Source organism: Chiloscyllium punctatum, chromosome X (genome assembly GCF_047496795.1).
Source record: "Chiloscyllium punctatum isolate Juve2018m chromosome X, sChiPun1.3, whole genome shotgun sequence".
Lineage (NCBI taxonomy): Eukaryota > Metazoa > Chordata > Chondrichthyes > Orectolobiformes > Hemiscylliidae > Chiloscyllium > Chiloscyllium punctatum.
The window spans coordinates 11,801,373-11,824,940 of record NC_092791.1 but is presented as its reverse complement, the minus strand read 5'-3'; the positions used below and the strand labels follow the sequence as shown (position 1 = coordinate 11,824,940).

The 23,568-nt window shown below is 43.1% G+C and overlaps 1 protein-coding gene across 4 annotated transcripts in view; it reads right to left on the bottom strand.

The window, feature by feature from the left end:
- LOC140471214 (rho guanine nucleotide exchange factor 25-like) overlaps nucleotides 1-23,568 on the bottom strand; it is a 346,706-nt gene that overhangs the window by 105,251 nt on the left and 217,887 nt on the right. For all 4 annotated transcript variants that reach the window (XM_072567136.1, XM_072567138.1, XM_072567137.1 and 1 more), the window contains one exon: nucleotides 13,261-13,553. In XM_072567136.1, coding sequence (XP_072423237.1) covers nucleotides 13,261-13,553 — 293 coding nt within the window. The remainder of the gene's footprint in view (nucleotides 1-13,260; nucleotides 13,554-23,568) is intronic.

Genomic DNA, 23,568 nt, shown 5'->3' with positions numbered 1-23,568 from the left:
GTTTGGGCTCAAAGGTGACAAGCACCATTCATGCCACACATGTGCCAGGCAACGGCTATCTCCAATAAGACAGAATCTAACTGTCGCTCCCCCACCCCGCCATTCAATGGCATTACCATCACTGAATCCCCCACTATTAACATCCTGGGGGTTATCATTGATCAGAAACTTAACTAAACTTGCCACATAAACACAGTGACTACAAGAGCAATTCAGAGGTTAGGAATACTGTGGTAAATAACTCCCCTCCTGACTCCCCAAAGCCTGCCCCACCATCTACAAGACACAAGTCAGGAGGGTGATGGAATACACCCCACTTGCCCCTGGATGGGAGCAGCTCCAACAACACTCAAGAAACTCAACACCATCCAGGACAAAGCAGTCCACTTGATTGGCACCACATCCAGAAGCATCTACTCCCTCCACCACCCTCCTCTGTAGCAGCAGTGTGTACTATCGATAAGATGCACTGCAGAAATTCACCAAAGATCCTCAGACAGCACCTTCCAAACCCACGACCACTTCCATCGAGAAGGACAAGGGAAGCAGATACGTGGGAACACCACCCCCTGCAAGTTCCCCTCCGAGCCCCACACCATCCTGACTTGGAAATACATCGCTGTTCCTTCAGTGTCACTGGGACAGAATCCTGGAATTCCCTCCCTCAGGGCATTGTGGGCCAACACACAGCACATGGACTGCAGCGGTTCAAGGAAGCTCACTCCCACCTTCTCAAGGGGGCAACTAGGGACGGGGTAATAAATGCTGGCCCAGCCAGCAATGCCCACATCCCATGATAGAACATTAAAAAAATCATATTTATTATAAACGCTCTTTATAACATGCAACAAAATGAATCACTACTTTATAACATGCAACAAAATGAATCACGACGAGAGACGTAGAGGAAAGTATTGCAAGGATGATTCAGGAGAAGAGTGAAAGTAATAGGGTGGTTGTTATGGGGGACTTTAACTTCCCAGATATTGACTGGGAAAGCTACAGCTCAAGTTCGTTAGATGGGTCGGTGTTTGTCCAATGTGTGCAGGAGGGTTTCCTGACACAATATGTAGACAGGCCAACAAAAGGTGAGGCCATACTGGATTTGGTTCTAGGTAATGAACCAGGCCAGGTGTTAGACTTGGAGGTAGGTGAGCACTTCGGGGACAGTGACCACAACTCGATGACTTTTACTCTCGTGATGGAGAGGGATAAGTGTGCACTGCAGGGCAGGAGTTCTAGCTGGGGGCAGGGAAATTATGATGCGGTGAGGCATGACTTAGGATGTGTGGATTGGAAAAATAGGCTTCAAGGGAAGGACACAAATGATATGTGGGGCTTGTTCAAGGAGCAGCTATTGGGTGTCCTTGATAAGTATGTACCAGTCAGGCAGGGAGGAAAGGGTCTTGTGAGGGAGCCGTGGTTTAATAAGGAATTGGAATCCCTTGTAAAAGGGAAGAGGGCGGCCTATGTAAAGATGAGGCGTGAAGGTTCAGTTGGGGTGATTGAGAGTTATAAGGTAGCCAGGAAGGATCTGAAGAGAGAGCTAAGAGCAGCGAGAAGGGGACATGAAAAATCCTTGGTTGGTAGGATTAGGGAAAATACTGGATTAGTGGTGCTGGAAGAGCACAGCAGTTCAGGCAGCATCCAACGAGCAGCGAAATCGACGTTTCGGGCAAAAGCCCTTCATCAGGAATAAACCCTATGGCTTTCTATAGGTATGTCAGGAATAAAAGGATGACTCGGGTGGGTATCGGTCCAGTCAAGGATAGTTGTGGGAAGTTGTGTGTGGAGGCAGAGGAGATTGGAGAGACACTAAATCAATACTTTTCGTCAGTATTCACTCAGGAACAGGACATTGTTGCTGATGTGAATATTGAGTCACAAGTGATTAGAATGGATGGCTTTGAGGTATGTAGGGAAGAGGTCCGGGGAATACTGGAAAGGGTGAAAATAGATAAGTCCCCTGGGCCTGATGGCATTTATCCTAGGATCCTCTGGGAAGCTAGGGAGGAGATAGTGGAGCCATTGGCCTTGATTTTTATGTCGTCGTTGTCTACAGGAATAGTGCCAGAAGATTGGAGGATAGCGAATGTGGTCCCCTTGTTCAAGAAGGGGAGTAGGGACAGCCCTAGTAACTATAGGCCAGTGAGTCTCACTTCTGTTGTGGGCAAAGTCTTAGAGAGAATTGTAAGGGATAGGATTTATGAACATCTGGATAGGAATAATGTGATCAAGGATAGTCAGCATGGTTTTGTGAAGGACAGGTCGTGCCTCACAAACCTTATTGAGTTCTTTGAGAAGGTGACTAAGGAAGTGGACGAGGGTAAAGCAGTAGATGTGGTGTATATGGATTTTAGCAAGGCGTTCGATAAGGTACCCCATGGTAGGCTACTGCAAAAATTACGGAGGTATGGCATTGAGGGTGCATTAGAGGTTTGGATTAGGAATTGGCTGGCTGGAAGGAGACAGAGGGTAGTAGTTGATGGTAAAGGTTCATCTTGGAGTGCAGTTACTAGCGGTGTTCCACAAGGATCTGTTTTGGGACAATTGCTGTTTGTCATTTTTATAAATGACCTGGAGGAGGGGCTTGAAGGCTGGGTGAGCAAGTTTGCGGATGATACGAAAGTCGGAGGAGTTGTAGATAGTGCAGAAGGATGTTGTAGGTTATACAGGGACTTAGATAAGCTGCAGAGCTGGGCAGAAAGGTGGCAAATGGAGTTCAATGTAGCTAAGTGTGAAGTCATTCACTTTGGTAGGAGTAACAAGAAGATGGATTACTGGGCTAATGGTAGGCTACTTGGTAGTGTGGATGAGCAGAGGGATCTTTGTGTCCATGTACACAGATCTCTGAAAGTTGCCACCCAGGTAAATAGTGCGGTGAAGAAGGCATATGGCGTACTGGCTTTTATTGGTAGAGGAATTGAGTTCCAGAGTCCTGAGGTCATGTTGCAGTTGTATAAGACTCTGGTACGGCCTCATCTGGAATATTGTGTACAGTTCTGGTCGCCATACTATAGGAGGGATGTGGAGGCACTGGAACGGGTGCAGAGGAGGTTTACCAGGATGTTGCCTGGTATGGTAGGAAGATCGTATGAGGAAAGGCTGAGGCACTTGGGGTTGTTTTCATTGGAGAAAAGAAGGTTTAGGGGCGATTTGATAGAGGTGTACAAGATGATTCGGGGTTTAGATTGGGTTGACAGTCAGAACCTTTTTCCGCGTATGGAGTCAGCTGTTACTAGGGGACACAGCTTTAAATTAAGGGGAGGTTGGTATAGGACAGATGTTAGGGGTAGATTCTTTATTCAGCGGGTTGTGAGTTCATGGAATGCCCTGCCAGTAGCAGTGGTGGACTCTCCCTCTTTATGGTCATTCAAGCGGGCATTGGATAGGCATATGGAGGTTATTGGGCTAGTGTAGGTTAGGTGGGCTTCGGTCGGCGCAACATCGAGGGCCGAAGGGCCTGTACTGCGCTGTATTTTTCTATGTTCTATGTTCTAAATAGCGAGATTTCAAACATGTTGCAAACTGAATTCAAATGGAACAAATTCAATCGAAAGCATTTTCACTTTCCAAAAGTACTGACTGCAAGATTATTGTTGGGTAGCCTCGGATGTCCACATTAAAACATTTCAACTCATCAAGCTCATTAACACTGAATAAGGCACACCAATCAGGGAGCTCCTTTCCAAATAAACTTCAGTATCTCCTTTGAAAATGGTTGCCTTGAGACTCATTACAGCTCAGCCTGCCTTCTCCTCTGCATCATTTTGTAAAATCTGATCTTCTGAGATACCAAGTCCTGATCAAGACAAAACAAAAGCCATAGACTTTGAGATTGCAATCTCATTCTTTGCTTGATGGCATAGAGTGCATAGAAGGGAGCGGACATAAAATACAAATATAAAAAACAAGAGCCATTTGGCCCTTCAAGTCTGCTCTGCCATTCAATAGGATCATGGCTGATCCTCTATCTCGATACCATATTCCTGCTTTTTCACCATACCTCTTGATGTCTTTAAAATCTAAAATACCTTGAATTTTCACATCATTATTTTTCTAATTTAATCCAATAACCTATAATTCAACTATTTATTTATTTACTTTTCTAATTTTTTTTGTTTCCTAAGAATTTGATCTTACGTATCTGTACCGAGGTTACTTTGTACCCAAGATGGTGCTGTAATGCGGTGACTATAAACTTTGCAGTGTACTCATTTCAGTATGTGACAATAACGCTAATTCAATTCAACATACTCAGTGACCCAGCCTCTACAGCCTTCTGTGGAAGAGTAGTCCACAGGTTAACCATCCTTTGAGTGAAGCAATGTTTCCTCAACTCATTCCTAAATGGTCTACTCTGTATCCTGGGACTGTGCCCTCGGTGACTCCTGAATGAAGGGAAAATCTCCCTGTTAGAACTTAATACATTTCAATCAGATCCCCTCTCATCCCTCTAAACTCTAATGAGCACGTGCAGTCAAACCAATCTCTTGTCATGCTACAGTCCTCCCATACCCAGATCAGCAGAGTGAACCTCAGCTGTATTCCCTCTGTATCCTCACTTAAGGAGACCAAAACTGCACACAATGCTCCAGGTGTGGTCTCACCAAGGCCAAGGTATAACTGCAGTAAGACATCCTGACGTTTGAACTCAAATCCTCTCGCAATGAAGGCCAACACACCATTTGCCTTGCTTTGAAATAAATGGGCTTTTGATGCTGCCAGTCTGGACAAAGTGATCTTAGGGGAAATTCAAAAGTGTGCTTGAAGCTGAAAACATCTGTCAGCACTATTAAATTATAAGCAATGATGCCAGTAGAAGGGGTAATTGACAAGCAGAGATGACTATTTACTGTGCACTCAACAAAAGGATATTAAAAATAAACAAAGAACTGGTGCTTTTCCATAATCCTCATTTCAGAAAGGATTTAGTGATGTAATAAGAATTCTAAATCCTAGCTTTTGCATGTTTTGAATAGTGTGGAATGGGGGTACGTGGTAAGATGTTTCTTCTGAATGAGTCTGGTCAGTTTCCGTGTCATTCCAGATGGGGCAGGCTGAGAGGGAATCAGAGATTCATGTGCTTCTAAGCGGGAGGTGGGGGTCTGACATTTATTTTATGGGAGCACACTTTGCTCTTTTCCCAGACAGATTTTCCTATTACAAGTTTTCCATTCCACTCTGGATTCTCAGATCCTTTTGGAAAAATCAACCCACTTTCTCCCAGGCACTCCCCTTTGGGGAGTAAGTGGACTTCCAAAGTTTGTTGGAGGTTTTCAAAGATGTAAAAGACATTTTGTTTTAAGTCTTTACAAGAATGCAACAACTTTTAAAGGAGACCATCCAAAGGCAGTTAGAAGTGTTTCATAGATTTCAAAGCTCATAAATACGTTTGAAAGTATTTAAATATTTCAAAAGGCTGCGTTTGCTGACACCCAAGAGGGTCGAAGCAGCAAAAGTTCTGGAATAAATTGAAAATAAGGAATGAAAAAACGTTAACAAATCCTTAAAAATGAAAAAAAAAGAATGATTGCTGAAGTGCATACATGAAAAAAAAGTTGTTAAACAAAGAAATTTTTTTTAAAATTGTGGAAATTGGCCATCTATTGTGCATGGGGCAATCTAGAACAAGAGATGATAGTTTTACAATAAGGGGTAGCAGATTTCAAACAGAAACTACTTCTCTCAAAGGGCTGTGAATCTGCGGAATTCACTGCCCCAGAGTGCGGTGGATGCTGAGATATTGAATAAATTTAAGGAGGAGAGACAGATCTTTAATTAGTAATGGGTTGAAGGGTTGTGGAGAGCAGACAGGAAAGTGGAGTTGAGGCCAAGATGATTGTGGTAAATGGCAGAGCAGGCTCAAGGGGTTGAATGGCCTACTCCTTCTCCTAGTTCTTATGTTCTTGTGTGGAGATGCATGTGCAATTAAGAAAGGAGACATCAGACTTTATCAATGGATCATTGGTGTCTGCAAACATTCTGATTTCAAAAATGCTAGGCCTTATCACATTAATGATAATGGTCTAATTATCGTTCATCAGGGATTACTTAGGGTTAAAGTACTTAAAACAGTGAAACAGAATAAGTTATTAAGCAGACATTACAGCAAACCAACTGAGTTCTATGGGAGCAGCTTCCAAGTCCAAAGCAGATAAACTGCCAGGCAGGGTCACAACACTATATACATGACACCTTAAAGGTGAAACTCTCTCAAATCAAGGTACATATACAACAGGCTTCACTGATCCTTTCAACATTGGTTCATGGTACAGCATTCTATAAACCAGGTACGGTCATAATAAGCAATGCCATTGCAATTGACTGGAAAACCTGGGCCAGTATAACCTTTTATAATACTTGAAGGCCAGCTATTCTATCACTGTGACGTGGGGGTCAATTACCTTGATGGCTTGCTTGTAATGCTGTGTGATGCCAATATCGTTGGTTCAATTCCCACACTGGCTAAGGTCACCACTAAGAATTCTCCTTCTCAACCTTTCCCCTTGTCTGAGGCATGGTGATCCTCAGGTTAAAACACCACCAGTCTTCATTGTCTAAGGAGAGAGCAACCTTTCAGTCTGTTAACAGTATGGAAACTCTACCTTTACCTTATCAGATATGGCTACAGGCGAGATGGTGACATGGCACTAATGTGACTGGACTAATAATCCAAATGTTCTGGGGACACAGGCTCAAACCTCTGGTGGAATTTAAATTCAATTCATACATGTGGAATGGAAAACTAAACTTTATGGTGACTGTGACAACTATAACTGAGGGAAGGAAATCTGTCTACATGTGACCCCAGCCCCACAGCAATGTGGTTGACTGTTAAACCATTCTCTGAAATGGCCAAAACAGCCACTCTATTCAAGGGCAATTAGGGATTGGCAGCAAATACTAGCCTTACCAATGATGCCCACATTGTTTACAGGTCAATGGCTCTCTTATCATAATTTGTAATAACACTCAAGGTCAAAGACGCTTCTGTAACATGACATATTATGATATTCAAAGTTCAGTAACCGTATTAGTGTAAGATGGTGTATTAAATTATACTCGAAGGTTGCTGAGTCAATTGCCATAATGACGCCAGGCATTGATTTGCAAATAAAGTCCTGACTCAGCAAGTGGTAGAAGATTGTTGAGCGAATCCTTGATCAAATCCAAGTGACAGAGTCTGACAACGCATTTTTCTTGCTGTTACATTATTGCTGGGAAACACTCAGCATGAAAGCAGAATATGAGGCCAAGGAGAAAACACTTGCAAAAGTACAAGTTGCAACAAAGCAAGTAAATGGAAACAAGTAAAGCAAATGAATCGAACAGTTGGTGAATAGAAATGGTGGTTCAGCATGAGAATGATTAAAGCAGGAGGTACAAACTGTCCAAATCAAGTGAATTCTGATGAAAAGACAGAAAAGACTCAAGGCTGAGTTCCCACAAATGAACAGCTTTATTAGATGTGCAGCTAAAACAGACATATGGTTATAGACTGGATAAAAATGAATGAATGCCAGGGCAGATATTAAAATAAGAAATCAATAAAAGAGGACATAGCTGGGTATTGAAAGGAAAGTTACCAAAATGCATCATAGAAAATGTTTTCCATACGTATATTGGCCCCGGGGTGTAACCACTGACCAGAGACAGAATTGTACTAGCTAAGTAAATACTATGGCTACAAGAGTAGGTCACAGGTTAGGAATCCTGTGAACTCCCCAAAGCCTGTGCCACCATCTACAAAGGAACAAGTCAGGAGTGTGATGGAATACTCCCCACTTGCCCCACTTGGAGTTGGGCAGCTCCAACTACACTCAAGAAGCTTAATGTCATCCAGGACAAAGCAGCCTTGTTTGATTGGCACTACATCCACAAACATCCACTCCCTCCACCACCGACACTCAGTAGCAGCAGACAAGATGCTCTGCAGAAATTCATCAAAGATCCTTAAACAGCACCTTCCAAACCCACAGCCACTTCCATCTAGAAGGTCAAGGGCAGCAGATACATGGGAACACCAGTCCCTGCAAGTTCCCCTCCAAGCCCCTCACATCCTGGCTTGGAAATACATCGCCGTTCCTTCACTGTCTCTGGGTCAAAATCCTGGAATTCCCTCCCTAAGGACATTGTGGGTCAACCTACAGCACATGGACTGCAGTGGTTCAAGATGGCAGCTCACCCCCACCTTCTCAAGGGCCAATTGGGGACGGGCAATAAATACTGGCCCAACCAGTGACACCCATATCGCAGGAATAAATTAATAAAATTTTAGCCCAGGTTGCCTTAGGGATGAACTTGACTTGGAAGGAAAGGGAATAATGTATTAACAGTGGGAATGCACGTCAGGAAGGCCATAAAAATAGGAAACCCAATTCTCATATTAAAGCTGATGTCACAAGAGGACTTTTCTTTCTCTTCAACCTCTGGGCAGTTAACCTGGTGGAGTGTCGCACCTGTTTTTACTGAACAGATTTTAATCAAGTGGTTCTATTTTTAATACTTTTTTCTAATTAACCTGTTCAGAGATGTTATAACAGGTCATTGGAAAGTTAAGTATATTTTAGGCACTTGAGTTTACAAAAAACAGCAAAGATCAAGCAGATTCCCGTAGATTCTTACCAGAACTAAGGGTTTTGACGTGGGCAGAAATTTGAAATGTTCAGACTTTAGTGCATCAGATCTGAGCAGGTCAAGTCATAGCAATGTAGAAAATAGGAGCAGAAGTAGACCAATCAGCCCTTTCAGTCTGCTCACCATTCAATACAATCATGGCCGATCATCCAACTCAGTCCCCTGTTCCCGCTTTCTCCCCAATACCATTTAGCCCTACACATGATATCTGACTCTTTCTTGAAATCATTCAATGTTCTGACCCTGGCTGCTTTCTGTGGTAGAGAATTCCACAGGTTCACCACTCTGAGTGAAGACATTTCTCCTCATCTCAATGCAAAATGGCCTTCCCCGTATCCTTAAACTATGACCCCCTGCTTCTGGAGTCGTGACCTGTTCAGAATTCTTCAAAGTTCTGACTGATTATCCTCAGGTAAATAGTTTGAGGTTACTCGCTTTGGTTAGTGAGATGGAACAACCTTCTTACCTGTTTATATGAGAACACAAAGGTAGTTTAGATCCAGGCCTCCTCAAGGTTGGGTCACAGTCCCCAGCTGGATTGCAAGATGGAGCATGGGCTCCAAGGCAATGGTTAACACGGAGCGCTGACCAAGTGTTAACAGTTGTGATGGCCCTTAAAATCCTCATGTCTGTTTTCAGGAAAGCAGGCTTGTGGTCTAATTGACCAACTAAAAGAGCCTTTCCAAAGGTAAGTGTTTATTCAAAACCCCTGAAAATTAAACATCACTCTTCCCTCCCCACTCCTGATCTCCACCTACCTCCCGCCCTCACAGCTCCCCAATTACCCTCCTACTTCAGCCTCTCAGCTGTAAGCCACCCTGCCACATGTCCCTCACTCTGTTGGCTCAGCAACTTCCAAGCTTCAAAGTGGGGCCCATGACAAAAAAGCTTATGAAGTGCTGGCTTGGATTAAGAAAGATGAGGATGGCTTGAAGGTGGGATTCTCTGCTCGAAACAAATTTCTTTGAAAAGGCAATTGGATAATTGAATTGAGAGGAAGAATATTAACCAGGATTGTCAGGTGGTGAGGTGGCTTGTGAGGAGAAAACCACCAGCATGATCCTGATGATTGTGGTTGCTTTGCTCAATGGGCAGTGAACCTAGTTAATCAAGCAAGATACTGGCATTCCCCTGAGACTTTAATCCTCCAGTTCAAACCAGAGCACGTTTATTGCCTTGTCAGACCATTAGTGAATATGTTTTCCATGCCTTGCAGTCTAAGCCACTTGGAATGTCATAGGAAGAGAGGGGAAACCGGCCGTTAACGACCTTATATGGAGACTACATTTCGAGACCAATAGTTGGCTGGTGGTTGACTGGGATTGAAGGAGTGCAAGGTTGCAACCACAAAAGCAAGGGTCAAGCAGTAAATAATGCAGCTGGGACCCTTGGGACCGAATTGTAGTCACTAACATGTGGTCAAATTGGTATCCTGCTGTAAAATGGCACATGAACCAGCTTCACAGTCTCCCCAGTCTATTCTGCCAGCCCCCCAGGTTTATGATGTGCTCTCACAGCCACAGTGACCTATTCAAATATCTAAATGTTCATTTCATTTTCATTCGTGGAAGGCAGAGACACAGCATAATGTTTCTCCACTGCTCCACCACTGAGTAAAAGCCTGCCAACACTCGAGGCCAGGAGGAGTATTTATGTTTGGGAGCAGAACATTTGATTGTTAATAGGATCTGGCATGGATTTGATGGAGCTGAATAGCCTCCTTCGATACCATAATACGTCGAATATCTTCATGGCCATCACTCTCTGGGAGGTAGCCTCTTAGGTCCCGGGGATTTATCAATGTTCAGACTCATTAATGTCTCCAGTATAACCTCATTAACACTAATTTCCTTCAGCTCCTCATTTTCCCTAGCCCCTCAGATCTCTATTTCTGGGAATTCTTTTATATCTTTCTCAATAAAACCTGGCACAAAGAAATCATTTAGCTTCTCTGCCACTTCTCTTTACCCCATTATAAATTCTCCTGAGGGCTTTTATTTTAACCAAACATTTCCTTTTTACATACCGATAGAAGCTTTTAAAGACCTTTGTTTTGCTAGATTGCACCTATATTCTATTCTTTTGTTCACCAGTTTCGTGGTCTGCCTTTGCTGCATCCTGAAATCCTCAGATTCATGACTATTTCTAGTAATTTTACTTTTCTTTTACTCTTACACAATCCTTAACTTCCTTTGACAGCCATGGTTAACTGACTGTCATTGTCACTCAGAAGGTATTCATTGACCTGACTTCTTTCTTTTGGGAGTGTGAGTGTGGAATTTCCAAGGACTAAAGCTGCACCCCCCCCAATGTTGACACGTACTTTGGGAAAGTATTGGAATCACTGTGGTCAGCCTCAGTGGTAAATCAGCCAGACTTTCTATTACTGACCAATATCCTGCAGAAGTGATAGAGTTACTAGTCCGTCTGACCGATTCCAACCCTCCTTAATTTCCCATTCCCTTCTGTGTTTCCAAACTGTCAGGTTCTATATGCATACTCATCCATGCACCTATACTCTGTATAATTAAATCAAAGTTCGAAGTTACATAACACCAGGTTATAGTCCAACAGGTTTATTTGAAATCACAAGCTTTCGGAGTGCTGCTCCTTCATCAGACTAGGCACAAAACACAACAAAATCTTTTGACCTCCACCCTCAGGCGCTGTCTCTCTGTTCTCTGCAGTCAAAACTAATCTTCCTTCAGAAGTTGCTGTACAATGTGACTTTAAATTGATAAGTTCGAGATATTTTACAAGCAAACCAGTCATCCTGTGCCTCTGCAAATTGGTGGAGGCATCCAGAGATGGGAAGCCAGAAACTTTCATATCTGCAAGAACCAGCTCAACAGAATTTGTGGCCAAGGACTACTGAAGTGTGTGTGTGTGTGTGTATCTGTGACAGGGGAATGAGTGAGTATGTGTGGGGGAGTGTGTGTGTGTGAGTAAGTGAAGGGGTATGCGAGTGTGTTTGAGAGAGAGAGAGAGAGTGTGTGGGTGGGGGAGTGTGTGTGAGAGAGAGTGAAAGCTTGTGTGTGTGGGCAGGAGTGTGAGTGAGTGAGTGAGAGAGAGAGCGGGAGACTGTGTGTGTGTGCGCGCGAGAGAGAATAAGAGTGAGAGACTCTGTGTGTGTGCGAGAGAGAATAAGAGTGAGAGACTGTGTGTGTGTGTGTGTGCGAGAGAGAATAAGAGTGAGAGAGTGTGTGTGTGCGTGTGTAGGAGTTTTGAAGGGATTAGAATTTTAATTAGTGGTATTATATTCTGACAGTATGTAACTGTTCATCTGTGGTTGGAGTTTAACTACCTGTAATAAATGATGAGTACAGAAGAACAGTTTGTGCGTTCTGTCAACCTGGATCCAAAAGTAAGGTAAACTAAGGAATTCTATGCACTTATTTACAATCATTAACTTGAGATAATGCTGGGAGTAGCAGTGCCTGAGCTCCAGTATGCTACGTCAGTGAGTCGTACTATTGTTCATGATACATCCAGTCCCATTGACAGCAACAGACCTGAATATGAGGTTGGGATATAACAGGCAGCAGATAGGTTCGCACTCGTTTTGCATCCACACCAAAGCCAATCTCTCCCCAAGGCCACACAGACTTTAAAATCGTTCGCAACCTGGCTGGGCCAGATGGTGAAATATATCAGGAATCTCAATGGCAAAGCTCGAGCAGAAGATGAAAAGGGAGACTTGTTTTTAATCCTATCTCATTCATCTCAGAAAAACCTTCACAGTGGTGTACATATACTGAGGTACTCGAAGGTGCAGAGATTGTTTACAAATAGCTAAACAAGAAGGCAATGGTGGAATGGTACAAGTAATCTGAAATGCCCAGGCTAATGTTCCGAGATATGGGTGTGAACCCCATCATGGCAATCTGAATTCAGGAAAAAACCTTGGAATTAAAACTGGTATAATAACAGTCAATTGTCACATAAACCTAAGGTTGACTAATGTTTGTGAATTTAGAAGGTTAAGGGGTAATCTGATTGAAATCTTCAAGATATTAACTAGAAGAGACTTGGTGGAAAAGGGTAAACTATTTCCTCTGGTTGAGGATTCCAGAATGGGGGCTATAGTCCGAGAATGAGGCCCAGACCATTCAGGAGAGATGTTAGGAAGCACTTTGACAAACAAAGGGTGGCAGAGGTTTCAAACTCTCTTCCACAAATGGCAGTGGATGTTGGATCAGCTGTTTATTTTAAATCTAAGAGCAATAAACGTTATTGGTATTAAGGGACATGGGCCAAAAGCAGGTCTGTGGAGTTAGGCCACAGATCAGCCACAATCTCATTGAATGGCAGAACAGGCTCAAGGGGCTGAATGGCCTACTCCTGTTCCTATGTTCCTCGAAGGAAGGAAATATGTTATCTTCTAGTCTATGTATGACTCTCGACAATAGGACTGACTCTTAATCACTCTCTGAAGTGGTCAAGCATGTCACTCAGAACAAGGGGCAACTAAGCAATAAATACTGGCCTTGCCAGTGACTCCCACATCCCTTGAAAGATTAAAGGAGAACAGTTAAGATTTTAAGTGGTGATAGCATTAGCAAAGTGAAGTTGATTTGAAGAACTGAAGATTTATATCTCGCGAAATGAAAGGCCTCTCACCGTGTCTTGAATTTCACTCCCTTTGTTGACTATCCCCAGGTCGATGCTCCTCCGTCGCTCATCGATGCTCTTCCTTCGTTCCGCCTTCTTGGGTTTGCCTTCCAGTTTCTTCACCTGCCGGTCGATCTTGCCGCTACTGAGCTTGCGGACTGGACTGGTCAGCCATTTCTTCAAGGTGCTCACCGATCGCTTGGAGCTCGGTGAGCTGGGAGCCGAACTGGTGGAGGGCTGTGGCTGGATCGAGGCCACTGAGGTGGAGATGCTGCCATCGCTTCCCGTCACTGAGTACGATTCTGAGAAAAAAAATGAGAGCGAACTTTCAGCGCTTGGCGTTGAGCTTATCCTTTCTGTCTGAGTGGGACACACCCTTTGTCACGCAATCATACCAGAATGGGAGATATAACGACCTGGAAAGATGGAAGCTGGGAATCATTTCTGTTGAAAAGTGAAGGCTGAGGGAGGGTCCGATACTGATCTTTGACATATTAAACCCTTTCCTAATGTCATGCCCAGGAATGGCATGACCTACCTTTTAAGCTACAGACTTTGTTCAACCTGGCCTCTTTGAAATGGCCCTTTCCTTCAAAAGGTGGACTATTATGTGACCAAGGTGGCCACCTAAAGTAAGCTGACCTGACGCATGGTGAAATTTACACACAGCCAATCTGACTTGTGTGTGGTGAAATTTTTTAATCTCTCCACTCTGCAGACACCCTGCCTGTATTCCTGATGAAGGGCTTTTGCCTGAAACGTCGATTTTTCTGTTCCTCAGATGCTGCTTGACCTGCTGTACTTTTCCAGCACCACTCTGATCTAAACTCTGATTTCCAGCATCTGCAGTCATTGCTTTTACCTAGAAATTTACCCACAGTCAGTTGACCTGACGTATGGTGGAATTTACCCACGGTCAGCTGACCTGACTTGTGTATCATTAAATTTACCCACGGTCAGCTGACCTGACTGGTGTATCATGAAATTAACCCATGGTCAGCTGACCTGGCATAATCAGACTTCTTTATGGTCAGCTGGCCTGATTTGTCTATGGTGACATTTACACATGGTCAGCTGATCTCATAGAGTCATAGAGATGTACAGCATGGAAACAGACCCTTCGGTCCAACACGTCCATGCTGACCAGATATCCCAACCCAATCTAGTCCCACCTGCCAGCAACTGGCCCATATCCCTCCAAACCCTTCCTATTCAGATACCCACCCAAATGCCTCTTAAATATTGCAATTGTACCAGCCTCCACCACTTCCTCTGGCAGCTCATTCCATACACGCACCACCCTCTGCGTGAAAACGTTGCCCCTTAGGTCTCTTTTATATCTTTCCCCCCTCACCATAAACCTATGCTCTCGAGTTCTGGACTCCCCGACCCCAGGGAAGAGACTTTGTCTATTTATCCTATCCATGCCCCTCATAATTTTATAAACCTCTATGAGGTCACCCCTCAGCCTCTGACGCTCCAGGGAAAACAGCCCCAGCCTGTTCAGCCTCTCCCTATAGCTCAAATCCTCCAACCCTGGCAACATCCTTGTAAAACTTTCCTGAACCCTTTCAAGTTTCACAACATCTTTCCAATAGGAAGGAGACCAGAATTGCACACAATATTCCAACAGTGGCCTAACCAATGTCCTGTTTGTCTATGGTGACATTTACACATGATCAGCAGATCTGAGTTGTTGAACTGACTTGTCTAACCAAAGTGGTAAAAACCAGCCAATTGTAAAGGTGCCAGCTACACACAGCCTGAGACCAACACAGGACATTGATAAAATGAATGGATCTTCTTTGAGATAATGAAGGTGATTGTCAGGAGCCTCTCAGACAATAAACCAGGATGTGGCTAATCAATCGAAGACCATTGGATATTTGGTAAAGGAGTTGTGCTTGTGAGGTATCACATGGCTGGGCAGCCAGGTTTGTGCCTTTTGTCACTTTGAAAGTACTGACTACAGAAAACAAGAGGCAGCAGCAGCAGCAACAGCAGAAAGGACAGCAATAACTATGCTTTAAGAAAAAAGATTGTCACGTCTACAAGCCTGTTCCTTTTCAGATCCACCAATACAATATCATGCCTAGTATAGGCATGAAAATATTGCAATCTTAAAGCATTCTTAAATGAGTAAAATAGCTTTTAAGATGATTGGTTGCACCTCATGTGATTTACGGCTGTACCTGATCCAGACAGTCCTAAAACTCCAACAAATGCTTCATTAAATGTAGGCAATTACAGCCATTTGTGAAATTCATGAGTCACTCTATTAAGAATAGACTACCAACAGAACAGGACTATCACATATCAGCTGGCTCACTTTTTTTTAAACTTCACTCTGGACCATAGATATAGCAAAACATAATGCTTTTCCCCAAAAAGCATTCAAAAAGAGTACTTCATAGTGAATATGATATCAGAATATGACAAGCGATAACACGGGGTGTGTGATGGTTTAATACACCACCTTATTTGGAAAAAAAGACTGGGCTTGTCATAGGTCACACTGGTACAACAGCCATATTTTGTCATTTTAGTTAGGTATTAATAACAGACATTAGTTTGGCCTGATGGTATCATGACAGATACCATCAGAAAAAAAATCATCTGAAAAGCCATTGAAAATGGGAGAAAGTTCTTTCTCTAAACTGTTCCAATTTCAGGTTCAGCTGAGAGATCCGACAACAAGAAGAAAGAATCTGTTAGTTTTACAAGACCCACCCCCACACACCATCAAAGGCAAAATTTTTCCAAGAACCAATAGACTTTCTACAAAAACAATACTTGATTACATTTGTCTTCTTTCTTTTCCTTCTTCATCTCTATCTAACCTTTGATGCTGTGATAGTGTTATTGAAACAACACCATTAAAAGTCTGGGCTAAGCATGTGAAGTTATGATCCCAGCTGACAGTAGTGCTGGATTAGTCAGATTCCATTGTGAATCTTGGTTCAATACATCTTTTCCTTTTGTTCAGTTAGTTAACGTGGTAGTTGGTCACTAACGCACATTCACATTGCAGATCTTTTTTAACCACAGAACAGAAGTTCATTACTGCAACATAAATTCCGATTTATTTATATTCTTAATATCAGTTATTGTAGGCTTGGGTTCATGGATTTTGGGTTAGTAAGAGACATTGAGCTGTACGGCATGGAAACAGACCCTTCAGTCTAACACGTCCATGTCAACCAAATACCCCAAATTATATCCTAATAGATATCCTAGTTCCATTTGCCAGCACTTGACCCATATCCCTCTACACCCTTCCCATTCAGATGCCCATCCAGATGCCTTTTAAATGTTGTAATTGTACCAGCCTCCACCACTTCCTCTGGCAGCTCATTCCATATACAAACCACCCTCTGGGTGAAAAAGCTGCCCTTAGGTCCTTTTTAAATCTTTCCCCTCTCACTTTAAATCTGTGACCTCTAGTTTTAGACTCCCCCACCCTGGGAAAAAGACCTTAGCTATTCACCCTATCTATGCCCTTCATGATTTTATAAAACTCTATAAGGTCATCCCTCAGCCTCTGATGCTCCAGGGAAAACAACGCCAGCCTACTCAGCCTCTCCCTACAGCTCAAACACTCCAACCCTGGCAATATCCTTGTCGATCTCTTCTGAACCTTTTCAAGTTTCACAGCATCCTTCCTATAGCAGGGAGACCAGAACTGAACGCAGTATTCCAAAAGTGGCTGAACCAATGTCCTGTACAGCCACAATATGATTGCGCAACTCTTATACTCAATGCACTGACCAATAAAGGCAAGATACCAAACGCCTTCTTCAATATCCTGTTTGTCTAAGGTTTTAGATTACCTTAGAGTGAGGATTTAGTGTTAGTCCCAGATCAGAAGTGTTAGGATAAAGCCCTGAATAGGTTACTTAGAGCTGAGTATGTTTAGGCTCAGGTCATTTGAGCGGGAGCAGCGTCGAAGTAAAAGAGAACCCGGGAGACTACAGCAAAGGTAAGACAGTTTGATTTAAAATTGCTTACCTGTAGCGGGCAGCGGGGTGTTTTTTTTTCTCTCTCTCTCTCCACAGAAAGAGCGGGAGCTACAGAGGAAGTGACGGCAAGCAGAGGGGCAGCCGGGAAGGAAAAGTGAGTATTTAAGTCCGGAGGGCGGACACCAACGGTCATTTGAGCGGGAGCAGCGTCGAAGTAAAAGAGAACCCGGGAGACTACAGCAAAGGTAAGACAGTAAGGCAGCCGGGAAGGAAAAGTGAGTATTTAAGTCCGGAAGGCGGCTAAACCCGAGATTCTACACCTGTAGTATCTCCCACCCACCCTCTTCCTCTAACCTTCTTAACTACTCTGCTTTTTCTTTTAAGGTAAGAATTTTTATTTCTTTACTGGGGACTAGTTAAAAAATTACTTCATGTTTTTTTTTGTGTGTGTATACATCAAGTCCTTACTTAGGGTAAAAAAAACTATAGCAGAGAGGTATCAGAAGGTATTCTAACTCATACTTGTACAAAGTAAGTAAGTAACTAACTAAGCAGAGATGGCTGGGCAGGTGATGTGCTGTTGCTGTGTGATGTGGGAGCTGGCTGATCCCATTGTGAACGGCAGTGACCACATCTGCAGCAAGCGTTGGTTGCTGGAAGAACTCCGGATCAGAGTTGATGATCTGGAATCGGAGCTTCAAACACTGCGGCACATCCAGGAGGGGGAGAGTTACCTGGATGCTTTGTTTCAGGAGGCAGTTACACCTGGGAGATTAAGTAACTCACATTCAGTTAGTGATCAGGCTCATCAGAGTGTGACTGTAAGTGAGGCAGGTAGGGGGAACCGGAGTTCAGGAGTGGAGGAGCCTCAGCCCTTAACCTTGTCCAACAGGTACGAGATTCTTGCTCCCTGTTCGGATGAGGAAAAGGGCTCTGGACAGGACGAGCCAACTGACCAAGGCACCATGGTGCAGAAGGCCATTCAAGAGGGGGGAGCTAATAGACAAGTAGTGGTTATAGGGGATTCTATAATTAGGGGGACAGATAGTATCCTTTGCAAGCCGGATCGGGAGTCTCGCATGGTGTGTTGCCTGCCCGGTGCCAGGGTGCGAGACATCTCTGACCGGCTTGAAAGGATATTGGAGCGGGAGGGGGAGGATCCAGTTGTTGTGGTCCACGTTGGTACCAACAACATAGGCAAGACTAGGGTGGAGGACCTGTTTGGGCATTACGAAGCACTAGGCAGGAAATTGAAGCACAGGTCCTCAAGGGTCATAATCTCCGGATTACTGCCCGAGCCACGTGCCAATTAGCATAGGGACAAGAAAATTAGGCAAGTAAACACGTGGCTAAGGGATTGGTGTGGGAAAGAGGGATTCCACTTCATGGGGCATTGGCATCAGTTTTGGAACAGGGGGGATCTGTACCGTTGGGACGGTCTCCACCTGAACCGATCAGGTACCAATGTTCTAGCGAAGAGGATAAATAGGGTGGTCAGTAGGACTTTAAACTTCTGAGTTGGGGGGAAGGGAAAGTGAAAGCGACAGGGAGTATGGAGGTAAATGGAAAGATAAGCAGCAGGATAGCATGTTTCCAGGCGGATTTAAAATTGAGGCAGACTGAGAATGCAGAAAAAAGCAAGGATAACTTAGGACATATGACTTCCAACATCTCTAATGATAAGAAAGTTAGCATTAAGGCACTTTACCTGAATGCTCGTAGCATTCATAACAAAGCCGATGAACTAATGGCACAGATAATAGTGAATGATTATGATATAGTAGGCATCACAGAGACTTGGTTACAGGGGGGTCATGACTGGCAGTTATGGTTTTTCAACTTATCGAAAAGACAGAGAGGTGGGCAGAGGGGGTGGGGTTGCCTTGTTAGTTAAGAACAAAATTAAATCTATGGTATTGAATGACATAGCGTCGGATGATGTGGAGTCTGTGTGGGTGGAATTAAGGAACCACAAAGGCAAAAAAACCATAATTGGAGTTGTGTACAGACCTCCTAACAGTGGTCAGGACCAGGGACGCAACATGTACCGGGAAATAGAGAAGGCATGTCAGAAAGGCAAGGTTACATTGATCATGGGAGACTTCAATATGCAGGTGGACTGGGTAAATAATGTTGCTAGTGGATCTAAAGAGAGGGAATTCATGGAATGCTTACAGGATGGCTTTTTGGAACAGCTTGTCATGGAGCCCACAAGAGAGCAGGCTATTCTGGACCTAGTGCTTTGCAATGAACCAGACTCTATAAAAGATCTTAAAGTAAGGGAACCCTTAGGAAGTAGCGACCATAATATGGTAGAGTTCAGTCTGGAGTTTGAAAGGGAGAAGGCAAAATCTGATGTAATGGTGTTACAGTTGAATAAAGGTAATTATGAGGGCATGAGAGAGGAACCAACTAAAATAGACTGGAAGCAGAGGCTAACCGGGAAGACAGTAGAGCAAAAATGGCAGGAGTTTGTAGGTATAATTGAGGACACTGTACAGAGGTTCATTCCCAAGAAAAGAAAGATTAACCGGGGAGGGATTAGACAACCTTGACTGACAAAGGAAGTCAGGAAATGTATTAAAGAAAAAGAGAGATCCTATAAAGTGGCTAAGAACAGTGGGAAATCAGAAGATTGGGAAGGATACAAAAGCAAACAGAGGATAACAAAGAGTGTAATAAGAAATGAGAGGATCAAATATGAAGGTAGGCTAGCCAGTAATATTAGAAATAATAGTAAAAGTTTCTTTCAGTACATAAGAAACAAACGACAGGCAAAAGTAGAGGTGTTCGAGGTGAGCTGCTGGGATGGATTGAGGATTGGCTGTCTGACAGAAGGCAGAGAGTTGGGATAAAAGGTTCTTTTTCAGAATGGCAGCCGGTGACGAGCGGTGTTCCGCAGGGTTCGGTGCTGGGGCCACAGCTGTTCGCATTATATATAAAGGATTTGGATGAGGGAACCGGGGGCATTCTAGCGAAGTTTGCCGATGATACGAAGTTAGGTGGACAGGCAGGTAGTGCTGAGGAAGTGGGGAGGCTACAGAAGGATCTAGACAGGTTGGGAGAGTGGTCCAGGAAATGGCTGATGGAGTTTAACGTGAGCAAGTGCGAGGTCTTGCACTTTGGCAAAAAGAATAAAAGCATGGACTACTTTCTAAATGGTGAGAAAATGAATAAAGCCAAAGCACAAAGGGATCTGGGAGTGCTAGTCGAGGATTCTCTAAAGGCAAACATGCAGGTTGAGTCTGTGATTAAGAAAGCGAATGCAATGTTGTCTCTTATGTCAAGAGGGTTGGAATATAAAAGCAGAGATATACTACTAAGACTTTATAAAGCTCTGGTTAGGCCCCATTTGGAGTACTGTGTCCAGTTTTGGTCCCCACACCTCAGGAAGGACATACTGGCACTGGAACGTGTCCAGCGGAGATTCACACGGATGATCCCTGGAATGACAGGTCTAGCATATGAGGAACGGCTGAGGATACTGGGATTGTATTCGTTGGAGTTTAGAAGATTAAGGGGAGTTCTAATAGAGACGTACAAAATGATACATGGCTTGGAAAAGGTGGATGCTAGGAAATTGTTTCTGTTAGGCGAGGAGACTAGGACCCGTGGACACAGCCTTAGAATTAGAGGGGGTCATTTCAGAACAGAAATGCGGAGACATTTCTTCAGCCAGAGAGTGGTGGGCCTGTGGAATTCATTGCCACGGAGTGCAGTGGACGCAGGGACGCTAAATGTCTTCAAGGCCGAGATTGATAGGTTCTTGTTGTCTAGAGGAATTAAGGGCTACGGGGAGAATGCTGGTAAGTGGAGCTGAAATGCGCATCAGCCATGATTGAATGGCGGAGTGGACTCGATGGGCCGAATGGCCTTACTTCCACTCCTATGTCTTATGGTCTTATGGTATGGCTCCAGGAAGAAGCTATCTCTGAACTGGAACTACAAGTTAAAGTCACAAGTGATTAAAACCTACCAAGGTGTTAGAGATAGACTTTGGTGTGAGTACTGTATGAGTGATGTTTTTGGATCCTGTATTGAGCTGTGTTTTGGGCATTTTTTTTCCTCATCTCTTGGTTTTAAAAAAAACCCTTACATTACTGCCATACAGCAATAGTGCTTATTTTGTTTTGGGCATTATATAAAAGCTGTTGATTTTCTTTTCAATTTATAAAAGAATGTTTTGGGATTAATGGGGCTCTTAGTTTGTATTTAAACATCGTTGAATTTGTGTTACAAGGATTTGGAGATGCCAGAGTGGTCCAGGACATTCAGCCTCGGACCTTCGGGTGACTATCCTCCAAGGTGGACTTTGGGACAGGCAGCAGAGGAAAGTGGCCGAGCAGAGGCTGATAGCTTAGGGAGGGCTTCAACCGGGACCTTGGGTTCATGTCACATTACAGGTGACCACCAGTGCACTATACACACACAGATATTCCTACACACACACACTCGCACATACACACGGACACAGATACACACAGACGCGCACACAGACACCCACACACACCCTTATAGACACCCACACTCACACATGCACCCCCTCACAGACTTATGACACTCTGCACTCACCACACACACACACAAACACACACACACACATTCTCACACTCACAACCCCCACACCAGACAGACACACACACACAGACAGACAAAGACCCACATGCACACATATATTTTGTGGGGTGAGTTTGTACTTGCAGAGTTACATTGCACTTTGCTCAAAAACTGCATACATTCATGTAGAACTCTGAGCTCAAAAACTGCAAGAATTTATGTAAAACTCTGTTATCTCACTTTTTAAATTAGAATCAATCTAAACATCAGGTCATAGACAGAGAACACAGGGGGCTAACACCTTCAACATATTGTCTAGCTATCACCATTGTTAACAGCTAATCCGAGAATGCAACTTTAAAAAAAAGGGTTTTGTGATTTACACATGAAAGAAGTGAAACTATCACTGTATTCTAACACATGAAAGGCTTAACAGACAATCAGTTTTTCAATGTATAATTTCAGTTACATCACACTGCAAATTTTTGCTATAAATTCTGTGTTACGATCGAGCCCTCCACTATCACCTGATGAAGGAGCGTCACTCCGAAAGCTAGTGTGCTTCCAATTAAACCTGTTGGACTATAACCTGGTGTTGTGAGATTTTTAACGTGTTACAAGGAGATACCTTTGCTTATTTTATCTTTGTTTATTTTGTTCAGAAACATTTTTTATGTTTTAAATTTTTTTTGGTCAAACTATATCTGCAGCATTGATCTATTGAGCCAGTCTTTAGTCTAGGATCTTACTATAATAACAATAATAACATCAGCTGAGATTATAACAATTATATAAAAGGAAAAATTTAAAAAGAAAACAAGCTATCTAAATATGTACAACAGCTAGAATGGTCTTACAGCACTTGGTAATGCAAGGCTTCAGTCTGTTTCCTGACACTATATGTTACACAGACTCAAGCCCAGAGAGGGAAAAATCCGATCTCAACTCTTTACGGCTCTATTGAACCGACTCCTGACAGTTTCCTTATTGTGGAATGTGAAGACAATTGAATGAGTCCTTTCCAAATTTGCCAAGTTGAACTTCTACAAATCTGAAGGTTTAAACTTTCTCAATTCGTATAACTTGCTAATAGCTAACCATGTGTTCCAATTGTGGAGGTTTCACAAACTAAAGCTTTCTGTGAGGTTAATTTGTGACTGAACTATTTCTAGAAGTGAAGTTAATCTTGCTTCTAAATTTAAAACTGGTGCCTTCTGAACTAATGTTTTTTAAAAAAATGCTGATACTATATTCTTCTGAACTGAAAACAAAGCTTACGTGTTTACTCTGCCTGTAATAAATCCAACAGTACAAACTTCCTTCCATAGGTTTGCAGACAACTGCTTTCTGACAAAAATGCTAAATTTAGTCACTGTTCCAGAAGAATTGTCTGACCTTTTTTTCTCAAAGAAAACCCTCACATAAGTAATCAACACCCACTTGCCTCTATTTTGAAATCCACATTCCAGAAATGATATGAACATATTTCAATTCTACAACATTTATCACAGTGATAATCAATAATCTTTGTTCATAAATTCCCAAAAAGCTGGCTGCTAGAAGTTATTTAAATTGGGACAAAATACTCAGGATAAGCAAACGCACTGACTTCACAAATGAAATATTTTGCTCACAGACAAGAAAAAAAAACAGAAACTCTGTCCATGACAACTGCAGCATGACACCCTGCTAACAAGACTACAAGTCACTAACTTACTTCAAATCATTAAGTGCATTGCACTGAAAGGATGCTAAAACGACTTTGACAAATTAATTTGGCTGCTGAATTAACCTTAAACTT